The sequence below is a fragment of the Panthera uncia genome, chromosome B4 (assembly GCF_023721935.1).
Source record: "Panthera uncia isolate 11264 chromosome B4, Puncia_PCG_1.0, whole genome shotgun sequence".
Lineage (NCBI taxonomy): Eukaryota > Metazoa > Chordata > Mammalia > Carnivora > Felidae > Panthera > Panthera uncia.
This window is the reverse complement of record NC_064809.1, coordinates 16,331,000-16,352,982: the sequence shown is the minus strand read 5'-3', so window position 1 is coordinate 16,352,982 and position 21,983 is coordinate 16,331,000. Positions and strand designations below refer to the sequence as shown.

At 40.7% G+C, this 21,983-nt stretch overlaps 1 protein-coding gene across 1 annotated transcript in view; it reads right to left on the bottom strand.

Moving 5' to 3' along the window:
• The window catches only part of SLC39A12 (solute carrier family 39 member 12), an 83,988-nt gene that overhangs the window by 36,648 nt on the left and 25,357 nt on the right, over window positions 1-21,983 (bottom strand). Inside the window, exons 5-9 of the mRNA XM_049626902.1 lie at window positions 17,478-17,649; window positions 12,325-12,497; window positions 9,277-9,429; window positions 7,277-7,387; window positions 3,612-3,678 (exon numbers count right to left, since the gene is read on the bottom strand). Of these exons, the coding sequence (XP_049482859.1) occupies window positions 3,612-3,678; window positions 7,277-7,387; window positions 9,277-9,429; window positions 12,325-12,497; window positions 17,478-17,649 (676 nt within the window). The remainder of the gene's footprint in view (window positions 1-3,611; window positions 3,679-7,276; window positions 7,388-9,276; window positions 9,430-12,324; window positions 12,498-17,477; window positions 17,650-21,983) is intronic.

Below are 21,983 nucleotides of genomic sequence, written 5' to 3'. Positions count from 1 at the left end.
TAAAATGGAGGCTGTTTTCCAAAACTATCTCCTCTGGGTCAGACTGTTCCTGGCGCCTATCTGCTGGAGTGCACTTTTGCCATTTTCTGCTCCTTGCTCCCCTTTCTGGTTGGCGCTCACGGCCGTCCCAAGTTCTCTGGTTCACTTTCCAGCTCTGTGACCATGACAGAACCACTATCGACTCGGCTGGCCCCCAAATTAGCTTTGGGAACAATTAGCCAATGTTCTCGTCTTTCTGGAAAGTGACTTTCAGTACTCGACCAGCTGGACATTGAACAAAATAAAGAGAAGCTGCTTTCATGGGATTGTGTTACATAATACACATTATCTGATTAGTAGAGAGTCAATGAAATAATTAATGAAATATTTTGGATCATAAGTGGATTCAAGTTTCTAACGGACAGAATTCTTTTTTTCAAAAACCTAAAATTGCATATTAGTACAGCCCCGTCATGAAATGGAACAACTAATAAATTCAAAAAATACTGGGGGAATAAGACTCACTCTGACGGTAAGCCACGTAGGCATACCTTTTGAGAAGAAGGGCCGTTCAAATCAATTTCCATTGGTCTAAAATTTCACTAATTACTCAGTGGCTCTCCACTGCATGCCTAGAGTAAGAAGTAGGTGTTGCTGCTGTTAGAACCAAACGCGGTATTCTAACAATTGTACCCTCAGTAAACAGAAAGAGGTTATCTCCTGGTTTCTGTGATGTGGTCGAAGACTACGGGGGCACCGTAGTATACTATGGTTTTCTATTTTGGTTGGGGAATACAGCTTGACTCACTCATTCCACATCCCACCCCGTAAGATAAGTAACTTCAGTCAAGAAATCGGCAGATGTAGTCCAGGCTATTGGGCAGGAAACGGACTATGGACTGCTGTGCAAAGATGTCTCGCGCATTTCACTTGCAAAAATCCTGCTTTATCTATAGCTATCACTGTTAGACTAACTTGTATCCTTCTTGTGGTTGACTAATCCATTCTATTCTCTGTTAAAAATGAGGAGATTTCAGGCAACTGTCATGAAAACAGAATAAATATCAAATTATTGAATTCAGGGAGTTCTTATTGGCATGGCCTAGAAGCTCTCAAAATTTAATAATCCTACCAGGTTTGTTGCTGTTCCTGCCAATTTTCAGAAATAAAGCTCTTCCTTGTGAAAATAAAATAATTCAAAGCAATACATTTGGCAACATCACAGCACGCAAATAAATTGTGATTTCCAAGTGCTTATATGTAGCTTTGATATGAGTGGCATATACTCAAATGGAAATTTTTTTACTCAGTTTATACTCTGCTAAGAAACAGTGTGGCCTATTTTTGTTGTCTATTATTTTATTTTCTCTGATTATGGGTTTCTAAATGTCAGATCATGGACATGTAATAAACCACAAGGCAAACAGACATATTTGCATGTAAGCCCCAAGGAACACAATGGTACACATTGTTTAAGGCAACTTAAATATTATTCAGAGGGAGATAAGACAAGCCTTCGCTGGTAATCTAATGTACTTATTACAGAATTATCAATAATATTTTATCTTGGCTTATGTAGCTGGCAGTCCTATTCATTTCTACATTTCTAACTTATCAGAGGTTTTCCATGGTGAGACGTGGGCCGGACCTTGTATCATGTTGCTTTTTGTTTATTTAAATCAGACTGTGGGTAGGATTTTCACATCCTGTCTTTTGAAACACAAGCTGAGTCCCACCAATGAGGTAATGTGAAACAAGTAATCAAATATTTGAAGCTAATTCAATATGTCCCTGGCAAAAGGGCAGTGGAGTAATCAAATTTGGATTTGTTCACTGTTCATTCTGAAAGCCAAGCCTGATATCTGAAGTGGAAAGAGAGATATGAGGCCTCCAAAATACTCGAATCGGACCATCATTACTCCTTCATCTAGCATAGGTCACCCCACTCCTAAGTTGCCTGGGCGTTTCCTTCTTTCCTCTTCCTTTCCTTCCAAAACAATAAATGAGGGGCACCTGGGTGGCTCAGTCGGTTAAGCACCCGACTTTGGCTTGGGTCACGATCTCACAGTTCGTGACTTGGAGCCCCCCGTCGGGCTCCGTACTGACAGCTCGGAGCCTGGAGCCTGCAGCCTGCTTCCGATTCTGTGTCTCCCTCTGTCTCTGCCTCTGCTTGTGCTCTCTCTCCCTCTCAAAAATAAATAAACATAAGAAAAATTTTAAAAAATAATAAATGAAGAAATGTCTATTGCATCCCTACTAGTTGCCTGGCATTCTAAAATCTCTCCTGGAACTAAAGATTTAGAAGGAAAAAGATTAGTAGCAATGTTCTGAAAGCAGAATTGGCCAGACCACGTGATTACGCATTTTGAATCAAAGAAATACATTACCGAGGTTAATATATGTAACACGTTTAAAATAGTGATCGTCGCGATTGTTTGTTGTTTTAGTATTTATATCCCCAACCACATTGCAAACCAGGGATAAAGACCATTCTTATTTTATTCTCCAGTGTGTGCACAGTGCCTGAAACATGGTACATGTTCAAACATTTCTTGAACGAATGAAAGAGCGTGAGAAAAGACATCGAGGCATGCATGCACGAATGGCCATATAGAAACCGTCGGCCCGTCGGCATTCCTTAGTTCCTCAGTACTGAAGCTTCCTAGTTATGTAATCCTGGGCAGGAACTTACCCTCTCCAACAATTGGTTTCTCCATTTGTTTAACTAGGCTAATAATTGTTCTTACTTCATTAAGTTGTATGAGTATTAAATAAAATAATCCATGATCCATTGAGCACTATGCCTGCCATATAATGTTAGCTATTTTTATTAGTAACTAATCTATTAGGGTAGAACGGGGGTAACTAATCATGACTGTGTAATACAAAAATATTGAGAAGTCTGTGCCACAAACGGGTAATATCAGTGAGAAAAGTGGGGCAAAGGTTTGGAAGCAACTGGCAAAAACCAGAAGAGACCAAAAAAATTTGGAAAAGTATTCAGAAACATAAATAAAAAGGAAGAAAGCTGTATACAAAATGGGTACATTAAATTCAGAAATAAAGAAACCACAGAAAAAAGCCAGTTGGTTACAAATGTTATGAACAAGCCGTCTCAATGACAACATCACACGTGAGATAGACATTTGCGCTCAGTGTCAGTAGACTGTGATAGAAGTTTCCAGGCTTCATAGAGAAGTGAAAGGCTCAATTATCATGTAAGCATGGATTTTTTAAATTGACATTTAATTGACACACAACACTACATTAATTTCAGTGCACAACATTGTGATTCCACAAGTCTATACCTTATTAGTGCTATGCTCATGATTTTAAAGGAGCCTTGATATAACGACATATGAATCTACACTAATTGAAATTCTCAGAAGATCAGTTTCAAACCGTCATCTGAAACCATTGCTTTTAAAGCATAAAGTTGATGTTAATGTGCAGTGTGTGTGAAAGACGGATAGGAATGAGTATTAAACATATTCTCATAGAGGCTGTAATAATGCAAAACAAACCCAATGAGAAACCTACGTGATCTCGGCACATTGTTCCCAAACAGACATAACCTTTCTTCTACAGCACTTTCTTCATTTTAAGTTTAGCTCTTTAACATTGGTACTCACATTTTCTGTTGGAGGCTGTCATACTGCCTACAGGAATTTCAGCTGCCTGTGAATCTTCTGGGCCTTTCTATTTTAAACGAAAAAATAAGTGATGAAAGATTAGCCATGGCCACCATTTCATTGTAAAATGGAAATATCTGGACAGTTATGCTGGTTTTTAAACATTTTAATACTCCAGAGTAGAGCAGAACTTTTAAATTTCACAGGCAAGCATAGAACATAAAGCAGGAGGTCTGTGAACAAACTTCTGGCACTATGTGCCTTGGGGCGAAGATAGCACTTTACGTAGATCAGAATCTTCCATACAGAGCTAGAGGCTGCTGGGACAGTCTGTAATCCAGGCTCTTAAATTATGTAAACCTTAATGAAATCCAAAAGCCGTAGAAACAGTTCTTGATTCTTGACCTAATTTGACAATTGTCCTGTGTGGTGGACTGTGGATGTAGGATTCATTTCCTGATGTCTAAGTACATCGTGTATTGTGGATAGAGAACAAAGCCATGCAGACCCAACGCCTCACATTACTTGTGATGGAGTATTCTGTTTTGGGGGCTTTGCCGGCGAGGAAAAGAATCTTGTTGGTTCAGAAAGCAAGTCAACAGGGGTGCCTGGGTGGCTCAGTCGGTTAAGTGTCCGACTTCAGCTCAGGTCATTATCTCATGGTCCATGGGGTCAAGCCCTGCAGCAGGCTCTGTGCTCGGACCGGGGAGCCTGCTTCAGGTTCTGTGTCTCCCTCTGTCTGTCCTTCCCCCACTTGCACTCTGTTTCTCCCTCTCTTAAAAATAAATAAACGTTAAAAAAAGAAAGCAAATCAACAGACTTTACAAAAGATAAATACAACAAATTAAACTCTTTCTATCCTCTCATATGACGGGTCAGATTCTGAAATTGACTTCTGTGAGTTAATATGATGTGATTTCATTTCAGAGACTGACTCATGGATCAATTTCAGGAAACGTCATCTCCCGTCCCTGTGCCTCAGATTCTCATTCTGTTCTGTGAAAAGAAGACTCTTCACAGGTAGTCCTTGCTTTTCTTAAGTTCACGTCACGCCATGTCGCTTTTAGCAAAAACCTACATTAGTACCTGTTTTCACTAACTGAAAGAAATCCAAAGAGGATTTTCGCTTTTTATGAAAAAAAGCCAAAAGCACAAAACAGCACTCAGCATTCGTTTTGCAGCAAGCCTAAAGTGGTGCCATGTGCCCCAACACTGAGTGGCTCCCATAAGCTCGTTCCCAGCATCTCAGCATCAAGCCATCAGAGCTTGGCTCTGTATCTGGGAGCATCTGGGTTTTTTTGTTTTGTTTTGTTTTGTTTTGTTTGTTTTTAAAGCAGGGTCTACACCCAGTGTGGAGCGCAACACAGGGTTTGAACTCACAACCCTGAGATCAAGACCTGAGCTGAGATCAAGAGTGGGATACTTAACCAGTGGAACCACCCAGGTGCCCCTGTGCTTTATTTTGATTTATTTCGTGCACCCCTTAGCAAAATGTGCCCACAAGGTATCAAAATGTCCTAAGAGAGGTTATTTTGGGGAACTGGGAATACTCACAAATTTTTCCACGTAAATGAAGGGTAATTTCTCCTTCACTTTATACCATTTTGGCTTACAAAAGGTTTCATAGAAATGCTCTATGTTTGGATAGTGAGGGAAAACTATCCTATTGAACATGTCCTTTTAAAAGCTTTTAAAAGCATATTTACCGGGGCGCCTGGCTGGCTCAGTTGGAAAAGCGTGTGACCGTTGACCTCAAGGTTATATGTGGAAGCCCCACGTTGATTGTAGAAATTACTTAAATAAATAAATAGACTGAAAAAAACTAAAAGCATATTCACATCATTCCATCACCCAAAGTTGTGAAAATTTTGAGCCATATTTCATGTGAAGCCTAAGCACCTTTTTTAAAAATGTAAAACGGAGAAAGTAAACGTATATCTCACATAGTGGAATAGTAGCCACTACTCAAAAGATATGATGGGCAATTTTTGGACAAGGGGCTGAGAAGTAAGGTAGGACCTGAAGGACACAGGATAAAAGTGAACAAGAAAACAATGTGATTTTCTTTTTACACTATATCAAAGGCCTGGTTACCATAGAAAGGTTCTATAGATCTAGTAAAAGGCAGGAGTGCAAAAATTTACACTAAGGTTTTCCCTCCAAAACCATATACTGTGTAAAGGGATTTAGAGGCAAGCATCCAAGACTCCTTGACGGGTGAGAATTATGAGTTTCCCTCCTTCCTGAAAAACCAGGAACTTGAACCAAACAATCCTAAAAGTTCATATTATTTCTATCACTTACAGTTGATCTTGCAGCTAAAACAACCAGAGGAATAGTGAGTATAGTATTAGTGAGCCGGCATATTCAAATAGTTCAAAACTCACAAGGTTAGTTAGCATCGGACATTTACTTATATGGGTCTTGGGATTCTGAACCCTTCATTGAAACGGAATAAAATCGGCATTAAACTGATTTTAAAACTAACCTCAGCCTGAAATTATCTTCTTCCAAGCCATATGTGAAGCATCTAAGCCATAAACATAATAAAGGCTTTGAAAGTCACTTTTTTAAAGGGATGGTTTTGTTCCTAATTGAGTTAGCTCTAGACCTGTGATCTACCAGCAGACTTCTATTTGCTGTGGCAATGTCCCAGGCACAGCTTACTTATTTCCACTCGGTCAGGAATCTATCCTTGAACTGTAAACCCTTCCCCCAATGGCCATGGTTAGAGGAGACAAGTGTTCTGTTACATGTCACTTTCAGATTCTTCCTGTCCCTTTACTTGCTACTTTAAGAATTAGAGTAGGAGCATTGTTTTCAACCTGGTGGGAGGCTGTGTTTTGCAAATTTGTGTGGAATATTTGTCCTGGAAAACTCAGTGTAACAGAAGCCACTTATGAGACATCTTATGGGGCAGAATCAATTATCTTCTGCAGTACAAAATGATCACCCCCACTCCTAGAGTAGCAGGATTCTCGAACAGAGTCATGACACTGAGGTTTTTCTTTCTAGGAAGCAACTTTATTCCTGCTGGCACTGCTCAGTTGGGTTCATACCTGAAGAACTGAGCCCCGAACGTCGTATGGCATAGCTTTTTATATATTTCCTATTTATTTGTCTCCCATATATGGTAACACACAGAAACATGTGGTCTGATTAAGCGGTCTCATGTTACAAGGTCATGAGGGATGTTGTCATGTACGCTCATAGCCGGTTACCTTGAGGTTTCTTTCTTTTTTTTTTTTCTTCTTTTCTTTCCTTAGGGAGGGGACCCTACCACACTAGCTGCACTAACTCCTTGCTTACAATTTATTTGGCCCCATCTGGTCATGGCTAAGTATTCCTCAGAATGGAAAACCTGGAGGTCAACGGGTTTATGAAACCCTGTAAACAAAATGATCAAGATGTATTTTATGCCATCTGATCATATATGCTTCAAAGGGGTGCAGATACCAAGGATTTGAATCCGTGGGGAAAAAAGCTTTTTATTCTTTAAAACAGCTTTCAGGTGCTTGGCAAAGCTTCCCAAACTACTTATCATGGTTCAAAACAGGCAAATCACAAATAGATATTCATCTATCCTACTGATTTTCATCGGTTCATTAAGGAACAAAGGAAGGAAGGTAATCAGATCAGTAGAATACCTCAGATCGGTAACCTACCAACGGGATAGTGGAAGCAGATTTGCCTCTGCCTGACTGGTCACTTAATTCGGAGTTGAGCGCAAGATGGTGGGAATGTTCCACATGCCCATTAACCAATGACATGCCCTGCTGGATGAGGATGGTTTAAAATTAGTGCTGAAGCCAGAAGAACACAGGTGCAGCCTTTGTGAATTCCATGGTCCTATTTAACATTTTGCCTATTGGCCAAAGCGGCCGGCTCATTGTGGCAAATACTAAAATGTCTCCCCTTGGAGAAGCACCGGCCTGTTCTGAAACATTGTGCATATTCTGAATGCCCTGAGAATGAAACTTTAAATACGTCTAGTTGTGATTTTAAGAGACTTGAATAGTGGTTGTTTTGATATTGTCTTTTGTATTTACTGAAAAAGTATATTTACTATGAAATTAAATTTGGAATTCTTTCTGCTGGAGATACCAAGAGGATGATAATTGAAACTATATTACACCCTATAACAATGAAATTAATATCTTCAGAAACGTATTCATCAATTAAAGCACTTATACCTTCTAAAATATTCACACTCCCTTTATTTTACTCAATATAAGGAGTCTTGAAATATGTTCTTAAACCTTATTGTAAGTTCTCTGACAAGTCCAAGGACAGTCTGAATAAACTTTACATTTTTGGATGCCCAGAATTTATTTCACTCACTTCCACCCTGGCTAAACTTCTAATTGTCACGTACAAGTTGACAGGTTGGCTTTGTAATTTAGTTTTCCCAGGCTAAGAACGCTAATCTATTGTGTACAAAGGGGATCTGATATTTACTTTTGTGCTTCTTGAGATGAGAACCCCTCTTGAGGAGGTTAAGTTGTTGAACGTGCAGGGTGGGGACTGTGGTCAAAGATGGTTTGACCATCAATTACTATAGCCTCCTAGCATGAGCTCCAGGACAAAGGAAAACTTTGCTTCGTTAAAAAAGAACATTTCTACAGCATTTTATTTACCGTGAAAAGTTTCCAATACACAGAAAAGCTGAAAGAAGTGTAAGGCGATCACTCACTCATTCCCAAGATCCACCATTACCATTTACTAAAGCCATTTTACCACCTGTCTATCCATCTATCATCCCTCTGTCCATCCATAAAACCATCTTAATTTTTGACACACAGACTTTGAGCCTCAAATAAATTTAGGAATCATAATAAACAGGTGCTGATATTTTACACGACTGCTAACGTTTTCCCTGAGCACAGACATTATAAATCATGTGCACAAGGAGAAAGGCAGAAGATATGTAGAAAAACCATAGCAGACCGCAGAGCCTCAGGACTTTGTAAGGAAAATTTACTTTATTTTAGTCTCCCACAGTTGTTTGCAAGCATTTACCTTTTTAACCATCCCACCAGACAGTTAATCTATTGTCTTATAGGATAACGTGTAAGAGCAACACAAATCCATGAAAAAAAAACATAATGCATTTTACATTTCATCACAGACACAGAAACTGATCAAACAAATACAGGTACAATGCAAGCAATTATTCAAGCCACAAAAAAAAAAAAAAAAAAAAAAAAAAAAAGATCTGCCACAAACCCCATTTCTGAGCTCCTTGTTCTTATAATTTTCAGTGGTTTTAAGATAGAAAATGATGGGTAATTTTGTGAATTTGCAAAGTTTTTGTCTCCATGTTTATTTGTCTTGGGTTATGAAAGACATCCAAAACACTCATTAGTACGTAGGCCTTTCAGCCCCTTCATTCCCAGACATGAAATGGTCTCCTGTTTCTAAACTAGCCGTGAAGGTCAAATAGCAGGTTTTAACAAGTACCTTAACGGGCCAGCAACAGATGTTTAAAAAATTAAGAACCATACTTAGAGGGAAGCTGCCAGTCGGCGTGACTGGAAATCAGAGCCCCATCCCTCACATAGAGAACATCACGAAGACGTCAGTCACTTTTGAACAAGTACTTTTGAAATAAGGGAGGAATATTATGAAGCCCTAAAGCAAAAGATAAAGAAAATTTTAAATATACCTTCGTATTTGGTGATACAAGAAGACTAAAACATTTTTCGATCAAGAAAAATCCATGGATGCCTCCAATTAGTCCTAACAGTTTCCAAATATGACCTTTGCTCTCATGGAAATGTCCAAACTCTGAGCCTTCCTGCTTGTGTAAACCAAGAACCTTTAAAAACACAAAAGCAAACACAAAAAGGAGACACAAAGAAATGACTTATGATGGCTTAAATGTTAATTAATAGGCCCGGTATTAAATATATTCCCCTTTCATTCTGGGGAACCCCGTGACAACCGCTGGAATCATTGAAAGACACGTTTGCTTTCAGTTGTACGAATACTTCCACTAGATGATTTAATCAGGGTCAAATAAAATGTGCACAAGGGAAAAGAAAGGAGAACTTTAAACCTAAATTTTGAGATATTCTCAGTCCTTGTCTTTTCCTAGGAGTTCAATCCATACCTGTTTGCCCAGCAAGTCTTTAGTAACAGATGAATGTATTTTATATCCAGAAGAAATATAAAGATACATTTCATCCAGGGTTTACTCTCTCCACACCCCATTGCAATTAAAGAAAACTTTTAGGGGCGCCTGGGTGGCTCAGTCGGTTAAGCGGCCGACTTCGGCTCAGGTCGTGATCTCGCGGGTTCGTGAGTTCGAGCCCCGTGTCGGGTTCTGTGCTGACAGCTCAGAGCCTGGAGCCTGCTCCGGATTCTGTGTCTCGCTGTCTCTCCCCCTCCCCTGCTCACGCTCTGCCTCTGTCTCAAAAATAAGTAAAACATTAAAAAAAAATTTTTTTAAAAAGAAAACTTTTATTAAATATTCTGGTAAGTAAGAAATCCGCCTGAACGATATCTTCCACTGAGTGTATACTGTATACCCAGCAGTACTGTCCGCTTGGAGAAACAAAAGGATACATGAAATGCATTAGGAATTTTCCTCTAGTTGGCTCATCCCATTGGTTGACCTCATGATTTCTTGTGAGCTAGTAAATCATTATGTATCATATTCCCTCCCCAGGAGAAGGCAGTTTGGCAAACAGCTCAGTGGTTTCTACATTTAGGATGTTAGTGACCATCAAATTTAAAAAAACAAAAAAGGAAAAAGATTCTATGCATACATACTGTATGTGCATGTGTTCATACGTCCACGCGTAGATTTAAGTGTGTATGTGCATGTGCACATAATGTACTCACATGTGTGAGTAAATGTGTGTATCTAAGTGTACACGATGAGTTTACGAACCTAACTAAAATCCAATATACAGCAGTCAACTTTTCCTTCTGGTAAGGGCATTAGGAAGGATACCTATCTAATATTTGCAATTACCATTATTTCACAAAACAGGGGACGTGGTAAGGTCACAAAACAAAACAGAAGCAGACCCCACAGTCTCAGAATCAAATGTAGACCTTTAAGTTGAATAAATTTTGCTAGTTAAAAAAAAAAAAAAGAAAAAAGAAATCCTGACAGTGGTATTTTTCTCATTTCCGTGTGGCCTTCTGAACCCTGGCCATGGATCTCATTCAGGAAGCACTGATTTCTCTAGCTTTCCACCACACTGGTACCGCATTGTTCTTCCTTTCCCCAGTAACGTTTGTCCGCATCTCTTCCCTCAAGTAAAACACTTGCCTTCCAATTTTCGTGAAACCTAGCTAATCTTCTAAGCTCCTCTCCGGAACGTGTCTCTGCAGAACCCGCTGACGGCCCCCCAAACCCCAAGCCCATGCCCTGCTGCTGGGAGATGTGAGCCCCCCACTGGGGGAGGCGCGGGAAGCCTTAAGACCCTCTAGCTGTTTTGCAGTGAACAGCCCTGAAACCGCTAAAGGGACCTAGAAAAAGGCCTCGGCCGCTTCCTCAAGCCAATAAGCCCTGAAATATTTCCAGAAAATTAGATTACGAGGGAAATTAAAACAAATAATGGTTTGTTTCATTTTCCAATGCTCACTTTGTGATTTTTCAAAACATCTAATAATCATTGAGCCTTTAAGCAACAAGAGTGACCCTGTAGGAAATTGCCAGAGGCTTGTGGAAATTTTTAACATCTCCGGCTTTGCAAGAAGAGGGCTCATTTGCCCATCATTGTCCAGTCTCAAGAGATTTCAGAGGGAAGAAATAACCTCATCTGGAGACCCTTCTGTCTGAACTCTTGCATGTCAGGTCCTGGACCTTTCATTTTTGACAAATAAAGAGCCTCAGAAAACTTCAGCAAAGAGCCAGCTTCCTGAGGCTTACATTTTTCTTAAGGAAAATCTAGATGTTATTAGGCCAAAAAAAAAAAAAAAAATTCATTTCGATGGTTCAGATGAGGAGAGCTTAATGATGGTGTAATGGCAGAGGTGTAGGCAGAAAGGTAGGTACAAGGGGTAATGAGACACCCAGAAGCGAGTAACCCCAGAAAACCATTTCCACTCTTAGGGCAGAAAGGGCAAAGGTTGGAAATAATGTTTCTGCAGCTCAGTGGGAAGAGGAGTCGGGGAGAAGGGCTCCCACAGGAGGAGCTGTAATATTGTAGGAAATCAGCTGCTTCTAGAGCAGGTGCAGAGCCAGGAGAGAGTGAGGAAGAGATATCTCTGCTACTCTCTCCTCCTACCCTGGCTTTTCTGTTGTGTCTTCCATTGGCTCAATCCAGACAACAACGCAGCCTGCAAGGGAGCTGCAGGGGCACAACCGTCTGGGGTGGAAAAACACAGCAGAGAGGGCAGAGACGGGATCTGATGAGAGTTGGGGGCAACTGGAGAAAACTCAACGCAACATCTGGCAACCCATTCATTTTTATTGGCAGATAATTAGTGAAAACTTCCTGAAGTTTTCTTCATAGGAATCTGCATCTGATCACCTTTTTTTTTGGTTTATTTAAAAAATAAGAATAACCTGTGGTAAACCTAAGGCTTGGCTATCTCTTTTCCTCTGTAAGTGCTTTGGGGAAATAACACTTCCAAAGACAACACTGGCCACTGCATTGATTTATCCAAGTCCCTTTGAAATTTTGCATCAACACCTCCAGTGACTAAATGGAAATGGAAATGAGAAACACACCATTGCAAACAGGAAAAGAGTTACCTGAGGGATAAGGTGGAGCAGAGCATCCCCGGAAAGCGTCCCGACGGCCAGACCCACAAACAGCTGTAAAATAAGCCTGTAGTTCTCCTCACAGTTGTGGAACAGAATCAGCGTTGTCCCAAGCATGGAGCCTAGTGTGAGCAGGGCCACGGCCACTGTGCTGTAGCCATATTCTAAGCCAAATGGAGATTGCAAAGCAGTCAGTGCTCCTCATTTGCTAGGAGTGCCCTGGCCAGTGAAAATGCCAGAAGAATCCATCTAATGATACAGGTGGTCGGGATACGGAATTGTTTTATGAGTGGTATAGCGTGTAAAAGGTCTTAAATTTTCTTTCTTTTTTTTTTTTTTTAATGTTCATTTATTTTGAGAGTGAGCTCTGAGAGAGAGCCGGGCAGGGACAGAGAGATGGGAGAGAGAGAGAATCCCAAGCAGCCTCCTCCACTGTCCGCACAAAGCCCGATGGGGGGCTCAGTGTCACAAATGGTGAAATCACAACATGGGCCCAAATCAAGAGTCGGATGCGTAACCGACTGAGCCATCCAGGCACCCCTAAAAGGTCTTGATTTTTAAGGAAAAGAATGAAAACGCTTTCACCGTTAACCTTTTTGCTTTGAAGCTACCCTGACTACGTCCTACTAAAATCTCTACAGCAAACAAGGACCTAGCTCATCTCCCACCCCCAAAGAAATTATTAATTTCCCCCACTTTAAACTACAACATATGCTGCCATAGACTGGCGATGACTTCCTTCTAATCCCATCTAAATCTTTTGACGCCAAGGAAGCAGAGTGGCAGAGGGAGCATGCAATTTGGGGCCACCGGAGACCTAGGTTTCTGTACAAGGTGAGTACCCTCTTCCAAAAATTTTCAAAATTATTTGTAATGTCGAAAGTGTTTATTACTCTCCGTGCCTAAAATGAGTGATCATATCGGTAAAAACCGATCGATGAATGTGTGATGGTTGATAACATAAATTTGGACAGCCTAGGTTTTAAATTATTGCAATAATCTTCCAGAACCCCTAAGTTGATCCCAAGTTGGCAGGTTTCTGAATTTTCAAAAAACGTTCAGGGAGTGCAATTTTTAAGATTATTCAAACAAGAGCAAATATGTGTGAGGGAAGAAGAGACAAGGAAGAAAATAAAAGATTAAGAGAAAGGAAAAAAGTGGCTTTCGGTGTCACGCAGAGTTGATCCTTGAAAAATGCAAGAGTTAAGCTACAGAGGGGCGCTTGGGTGGCTCAGTCAGCTAGGTGTCCGACTTCTGCTCAAGTCATGATCTCATGGTCCGTGAGTTTGAGCCCCGCGTCGGGCTCTGCGCTGACGGCTCGGAGCCTGGAGCCCGCTTCGGATTCTGTGTCTCCTTCTGTCTCTGCACCTCCCCTGCTCATGCTCTGTCCCTCTCTGTCTCAAAAATAAGTAAACATTATTAAAATTTTTTTAAAAGCTACAGAAAAGAAAATTTTATTAAGAAAATCATAAAAATAGGGTGCCTGAGTGGCTCAGTTGGTTGAGCTTCCCAACTCTTGATTTGGGCTCAGGTCATGATCCCAGGGTCATGAGACTGAGCCCCCCATGTTGGGCTCCACACTGAGCATGTAGTCTGCTTGAGATTCTTTCTCTCTCTCTTCCTCTGCCCCTCTCCCTGCCTTACTCTCTCTCTCTCTCTAAAAGAAAAAAGACAAAGAAAGAAAGAGAGAAAAAGAAAATCATGAGAGAAAATACATTTACAGTACTCTATTATACATAAAAAAGCTGCATTATTATACATAATTATATGTATATGTATAATATACATATTATACATCTATTATACATAAAAAAGAGTTTTTCAGGCCACCATTTTCCTTTGGTTGCAGATACTCAGAGCAAATACTCGTCCTTCTACTTCTTTAGAAATTACTAACAAGCCATGACAAACTGGTCTGTAAACAATGAAGGAAGTTAATTACAAAATTAAACTATCCTTACTGACTAGAGATAAGTTAAATCAAACAATTCAATTATCACACTACTTGAGGCCTATTGTAGATTTTAAGAAACGATCATCTTAAAATTTGTTATAACAGAAAACATTCTATTCTTACCATTCTGGTTCTTTTTTGGAAGGTTCGCCCTCTACACTAATTTGTGTTAATGATGAAAGCTGGTAACATGATAATAGACTTGTGATTTTAAGAGCACTTTTATTAAATTATATGTTCTAAATTAGACAGGAGTCTAATATTAAAATAGAGTTGGTAGTGTACTCAAAAGAAGCAAAAACTTGCAATTTTTAAATTTTTCCATTCTTATCACTACCCCTTCACTTCTAGGGAACCTCTCCATAAAACAGTTGTTGTTCAAAGGATAGAGAGGACTCTATACTTAACAATGGTTAAATCTCATTTCAATTTCAGTTTGTTACCACAATTAAAAATTTAAAAAAATATGGGTACCTGGATGGCTTATCAGTTAGGCATCCGAGTCTTGATTTTTGACTCAGGTCATGATTTCAGTTTGTGGGGATCCAGCCCTGTGTCAGGCTCTGTGCTGACAGCACGGAGCCTGCTTGGGATTCTCTGTCTCCCTGTCTCTCTGCCCCTTCCTCTCCCTCTCTCTCCCTCTCTCTCTCTCTCTCTCTCTCTCTCTCGCCCCCCTCCAGATAAATAAGTAAACTTAAAAAAATTAAAAAATAATAAAAATCGTTTGAAATGGTCATATACCCACCTAGAGGTTTCATTTTGTTCTGTCATAATAAAAACACCTATGTTATAAAAACATCCCTGGAGATATTTAACCAAGGTTCATATCATACTCTTCGACAAATAGACTGTATGGGGGAGTGTCATTCTTCTCATCAAATACATAAATTAAAGACAGCTGAAGTTTAACATGAGCACCTGGAGGTCTAATAAGTTTCAAAGTTGCCACATTTTTATGAAAGCTACAAAAGGTCGGAAAATGTTGAGAATTCACAAGGATAAATTAGGGTGTGGGATTTCCCAGGCAAAAGACAAAGTTTCCAGTCCTTTGATTCTTCTTCTACTCCTCTCCCCTTTGTCTTGAGGGCAACGACAGCTGGTATTGGAGGGGAATAGACACTTCCTTTTCTAAAAAAAATTTTTTTATATTTTATTTATTTTTGATAGAGAGAGAGAGAGAGACAGAGCACAAGTGGGGGAGGGGCAGAAAGAGAACGAGACACAGAATCCGAAGCAGGCTCCAGGCTCCGAGCTGTCAGCACAGAGCCCGACGCAGGGCTCGAACTCACAAATTGCGAGATCATGACCTGAGCCGAAGTCGGACGCTCAACCGACCGAGCCACCCAGGAGCCCCTGGGATGGACACTTCCTAACTCTAGGGCTTAGAAACGTTCAGGTCCTCTGTGAACCAGATTTCACCTGCTCTCATGTGGCAAAGGTCGCCTGAAAACCATAAAATCTGACGTTTGTGGCAATAGGACTCTGCTAATTACCCCAGGTCCTCATATAGGTATCATGACGTCTTGACTGGAGTCAGATAAGTTATAGAGTTTCTATTTAAATGTTTCGCATCATTATAATAGAACTTGACCTAATAATTAAACACCTAGCCATTCTTAGGCAGCTGCTTTGAACATATCTGAAACCTGATTTATACGTGGTCATAACACTGTTTCCCAGAAACTCAACCCAACCTGGAACTTTGGGGTCAGGTCCCAGCACACCAAACACTACTCTTAGTAACGTCTCCTATGCCTCCTTCTTACATTGTCTGATATTTAAGCCTTTCCCTTAAGTCACGTAATGCAACACTTTAAATCGAGCACGGTAATGTTTGCCTAGGTTCCATAGTGAGTGTGATTTCTCTGAATTTTTCTCAGCAAGACTAGTCCCTAGAAGGATCTAGGTGTTCATGAGAAAGAAAAACAATTCGCAGATCTGCAGTTCAGAAAGCTATTTTGTAGCGGCCTGTTTGAAGCAGACACCATGGGAGGTGGTGGGAATGTAAATGTAAAACGTGCTCCTGGAGTCTCCCAGGTGCCGTGCTTCTGTCCCTCTCACCCATTTCAGAACCATCACTGCTCACCAGGTGCTGAATTATGTAGTTGCTCACTTTTAATGAGAGCTCAGTTTTAATGAAGTTCTGTTCCTTTCAGCGAATGTGGTAGATATGTAGGTCTGGCAAGGTTTCTGTTCACGTGAACTCTTCAAATGAGCCGCTGAATGCGGCACAATTCCCTGTGAGTTAGGAGTGAGCAGCTGGACAATTCATCCCGGATGGGCATCATGAGGCTATCGCAAAGAGAAAGCAAAATGCTCTGAAAAAAGCATACACAAGGCCCTGGGATCACTGGTAATATTTGGAATGGTGCCTGCGTTCACGGTCACATTTTTGCGGTCCCTCACGAATGTTCTCAGGCCACTATTTCCTTTTCTTTTAAATACACAGTGCTTTAAATTCCACAACACAGTTTCGTACCCGTTATCCCATTTGAAACTTACAGCTACCCCAAGAAGGTAAAGAGCTCACCTACTACAGTAGTGCTACAGTGAGTAGCCCTGGGCAGGAAAAAAAAGACAGGCTCAGGGAAATAAAGAGAAGCCTTAAGATCACAAGAGTGGGCTGGGGATAGAAGGCATGGCTCAACTTTGCATTTCTGACCCCATCGTTAAGGTTCTTGCTCTCATATCACGCCCCTTCTCAACTATGAACTAAGTTGGTCTATGACTCAGTCATATACATGGGACAAAAATCAATTTATATAACATACATACAAACTATAAAATATTCGGTGAAGGGTACTGTAGCATAGTGGCTGACAACAATGACTCTGGGGCCAGCTTGCCCGGGTTTGAATCCCAACTCCATCACTTACCTGCTGTGCGCCCTTGGGAAGGTCACTTAACCTCTATGTGCCTGTTTCTCTATCTGTAAAAGGGGGACATTGATACTATCTAGCTCATAGCGTGCTTGTGAGGATTAAATGAGGTGAGACATGTAAAATGCTTTGAACAGCGTGTGGTATATAGTAAGTATACATCCATTCACTGGTATTAGTATGTACATTATATGCACCAACTTTCTGTTCACTGTTACTATTACGGACATTATGTGCACCAACTTTCCATCAACTGTTATTATTATGTACGTTATAGGCACCAACTTTCTCAGGGAAGAACCACAACTTACTCTCCAGAGTGGTTGGTGGGAGCTTTGAGTGTTGGTCCTCTGGCAGCTGGCAAGAACAGCTGAGCAATTGCTGGATGATTCCCGGACTCATTTGCTGAAAGTCTTCCTTCGAAATGGGTGAAAGGCTATTCTGTAGAAATATCTCCACCAGCTGCCCGGCAGAGAAGCAAGTCTGTTTGGGGGAAAACGTCATTGTTACTAATCTCAGCAAACAAACTTACCACCATCAGTTGCCATTCCCAAGGAGTCAGAACTAAACAGAATGGCTAAAAAGGACACATGAAGCCATGACTTCATTTTTCTTCCCTGCAATCTTTGTGCATATATAATTTCCAAGGATTATTTTTCATCTCTGATCAAAGCCAGCTGTCTCTCACTTTTATTTTGAGTATTATCTAGTAAGAGTTTTGCACACTTTTTTCCTTCCTGAAAACATGCAACCGTGTTTTACAATGTGTGGCATGGTTTGCTAGCCAGCAGGCTAAGGAAGCCTCGATGCTTTTGTTGTTTTTTAGTGGGGATGGCTTTGTAGCAACAGAACGAAGACTTCAAATGAGAAACAGGTGCTCTGCAGTTATAAGATCATTGTCTTTAATATTCTCTGATTTAGTAAGCCTGTGTAGGCAACATGTCTTTTCAAAAGCAATCAAAGTAAATATTTTAACAACTGAATGCTGTGTCAACCAGCTCGTGTGTAAACACTAAACGATATGGCTACCTTTGTAAGGGACGTCCCTTCTCCACAAAAACAACCGAAATCATTACGATTGCCTACTGCTGCTCCTCTGTCTTTAAAGCCTTTCTACGTTGTATAGGCATATTTACAAGAGATCAGGATCATAGATAAAGAACAAATGCAAGACGTCCCTAAAAGCTGCCACAAGGAATTGGTGCATCTCAGAAGTGTTAAGGGCTGATTTTGTGTGTCAGAAGTTACACTTAAAGGTTTTAATGTGTATAGTTCCACCAGCACAAATGGATGACCCTCGTGCAGAATCTTTGGGGTCTGAAGTCAGACCCTCGTGCAATATCTTCGTGAGCTCCAGTCACAATCAATAAGGTATTTTAAGAAACTCATTGACTTGCGAGGCTTTCCTGATTTGCCACGCTTTAGAACGTAAGGATTTTTAAGAAGGCACATTGCTAATCAGGAAATAATGATGACATATTTGCTGGGTTTTCCCACAGACAATTTTTGGGGGGAGAAGATCCCATGAATAAAAAATGTCCTATCTTGATCCAGAAATGTTTGGTGGCAGGGATGAGAAGCCACTTGAACCAGCAAGAACCAAGAGGAGATCGTACTGAAAGGACACTAAGGATCTCCAAGATTGAGAAGGTAGCCACACCTCAAAAGGAACTCAATCTGAAGCTAGAAAATCAGAACCTAAAGTTGTTTTTTCTCTCTCTCTCTCTTCGGGACCAAGTATTTTCTCCTTTCTCTTTCCCTCTGCATATATTTATTTCCTTTTACAGTCCGGTGTTTTCTCTTTCAGTAAACACATGGCCATATAAGCCCCAACTCTGAAGCGACCTCTCAGCCCACAAACCCAAGACTGAGTTGAGTCTGCAAGTCCTGACAGAGACCTGATTGCTACAGCAAAGCCACAGATGAACTCCCTTGGGTCAGACAACCCTCTGGTTCAATCAGTCTTGCCTCGAGATAGGAGGTGGGATCATTCCATTCAGACATGGCTGCCAGCCTCAGGCCTGTGGCTGAGGCAGGCATTTCTCAGAAAAAGGCTGGGCAAAACTCCAAAAGGCTTCTACTACAAAAAGCAGCAACAGAAAACTAAACTTGGGATTTTTTTTTCTCCTTTTGTCAAAATAATTTATGCCAAAGACAGTATTTTCTGTTGCACCATTTGTTACTAATGGGATACAATGACTTCATCATTAAAGCTACTGACAACAGAAAAGGGAAACGAACACCAAACTTTTGACGACAAATCCTTCGTAATAAATATTCTCATTAAGAAGTGCTCGACTGGTAAGTAAAGCAGGGGAGAGAGGAAATGAACAGAATGCCATGCGTCTTTCCCCAGTTCATTGCCAAGAAATCTAATAGTTCTGGTCTTAGACTACCTTCTCCTAGAGTACGGGTATTCTATTATAAGCTTCTGTGCCCTTGATCTTTATTTGCTGTTCCTGTACTATTCAGGTCCTTTGTTGGTTTTAAATTTCTTTTTGAAATCACTAACATAAATGGCCTTAAAGGTCATTCAATATATTCTATAAAATTTTAAACCCCAATATTTTTAAATAGTTTTTTTTTAAGTTTATTTTTGAGACAGAAAGACAGAGAGAGAGAGAGACTGAGTGAGAGCAGCTCTCTCTGGAGGGGCAGAAAGAGAGAGGCAGACATAGTATCTGAAGCAGGCTCCAGGCTCTGAGCGGTCAGCACAGAGCCCGACGCGGGGTTCAAACTCACAGACCGTGAGATCATGACCTGAGCCGAAGTCAGATGCTTAACGGATTGAGTCACCTAGGTGCCCCGAACCCAAAATATTTTTAATAAAGAATAATATAGAATGAAAATTTAGATTATCCAGCCAATAACTTTTAAACTATCTTTATTTCCTGGGGCGCCTGGGTGGCTCAGTCGGTTGAGCATCTGACTTCAGCTCAGGTCATGATCTCACGGTTTGTGGGTTTGAGCCCCGCATCGGGCTCTGTGCTGACAGCTCGGAGCCTGGAGGCTGCATCTGATTCTGTGTCTCCCTCTCTCTCTGCCCCTCCCCTGTTCATGCTGTCTCTCTCTGTCTCTCAAAAATAAATAAATGTAACAACAAAATTTTTTTTAACTCGCTTTATTCCCTTACATAAAATTTCAGTATATGTGTATCCTTGTGTTGATGTCATCAGACTTCTATGGTAACTTTACAAACATATTCTAAAGCAGTGGTTCCTGAACTTTAGTTTTGAGAATTGCTTGGATGGCTTCCTAACAGGCAGAGTGCTGGGTTCTACTTCTCAGAGTTTCTGATTCAAAGATGATGGGGTGGGGGGCGCCTGGGTGGCTCAGTCCATTAAGCGGCTGACTTCGGCTCAGGTCACGATCTCGCGGTCTGTGAGTTCGAGCCCCGCGTCGGGCTCTGTGCTGACAGCTCAGAGCCTGGAGCCTGTTTCAGATTCTGTGTCTCCCTCTCTCTGACCCTCCCCCGTTCATGCTCTGTCTCTCTCTGTCTCAAAAATAAATAAACGTTAAAAAAAAAAAAAAAAAAAGATGATGGGGTGGGACCTGAGAATTTGCATTTCCAAGAAGTTCCCAGACAATGCTGACTCTTCTGGCCAAGAGACAAAACTTTGAGAACCACTGGTCTAAATAACATACACAGGTTCTTCAGATCTAGTCTATCTTAGTGTCCTATCAAGAGTCACAAGCAAAGTGACATGTTGGGACAGAGAAGAACCATTGAAAAGGTTGATTTTGTTTACTTGGCATTGGTAGCACAGCAAATGACTCTTACTGTTCTTAGAAGTCACATGCTTGGGGCGCCTGGGTGGCTCAGTCAGTTGAGCGTCCAGCTTCCGCTCAGGTCATGATCTCGCGGTCCGTGAGTTCGAGCCCCGTGTTGGGCTCTGTGCTGACGGCTCAGAGCCTGAAGCCTGCTTCAGATTCTGTGTCTTTCCTGTCTCTCTACCCCTCCCCTTCTCGTACTCTTTTTCTCTCTCAAAAATAAATAAAAACATTTTTAAAAAACTCTTTTTTAAAGCCCCGTGCCTTAAGTAGGTAGTTCCTAAATTTTAGGAAACAATCTGCATTCGTTATGAAGATAAGGTCTCCATTAGGCAAATTTGCCCCCTTCCTCAGAGCCAGTCCTGAAGAAGCATCTAAAAAGACTTCGCAAACAAAGGCCAACACAGGCTTCAGCTCTCTTCACCTTGGGTTGAATACAATAAGCAGGAGTTTGAAAGAATCAACTTTAATAAATGTCATATATATCGCACAAGTAACAAAAATTCACTTTTAAAAATATCTAATATTCTAATTAATAATCTGATTTTGTCTTAAAAAAAAAAACCTAGAGAACAAACAACAATAAAAAAGAAACAGACTCTTCGATATGGAGAGCTAACTAGTCGTTGCCAGAGTGGGGGGTGGGAGGGTTGAAGGGGTTGGGCAAAACAGGTGAAGGGTATTAAGAGATACAAACTTCCAGGGGTAGGGACGGAATCTATGGTACTGTGCAATCATGTATTCATAACTCACAGGAAAAACGTTCCGAATTGTTAGCAATCTGTAGGGGATTTTGCTCTTTTAAGGTACAAATTGTACCTTGCTCATCTGAGATACAAATAACAAAACTAGTTTTCTTTAAGTCAACCCTTCCCCAAGCAATAGCACAGTTGTTAAGAGCACAGAATATGTTATCAACCTCTGTATATATCCTCAGTTTCTGTAAACATTAAGCAATTACTTATTAGCTCCATGCCTCAATTTCCTCATCTATAGTATGGAAAAATATCTATAGTATGGAATAATAGACCCCAATCTCATATAGT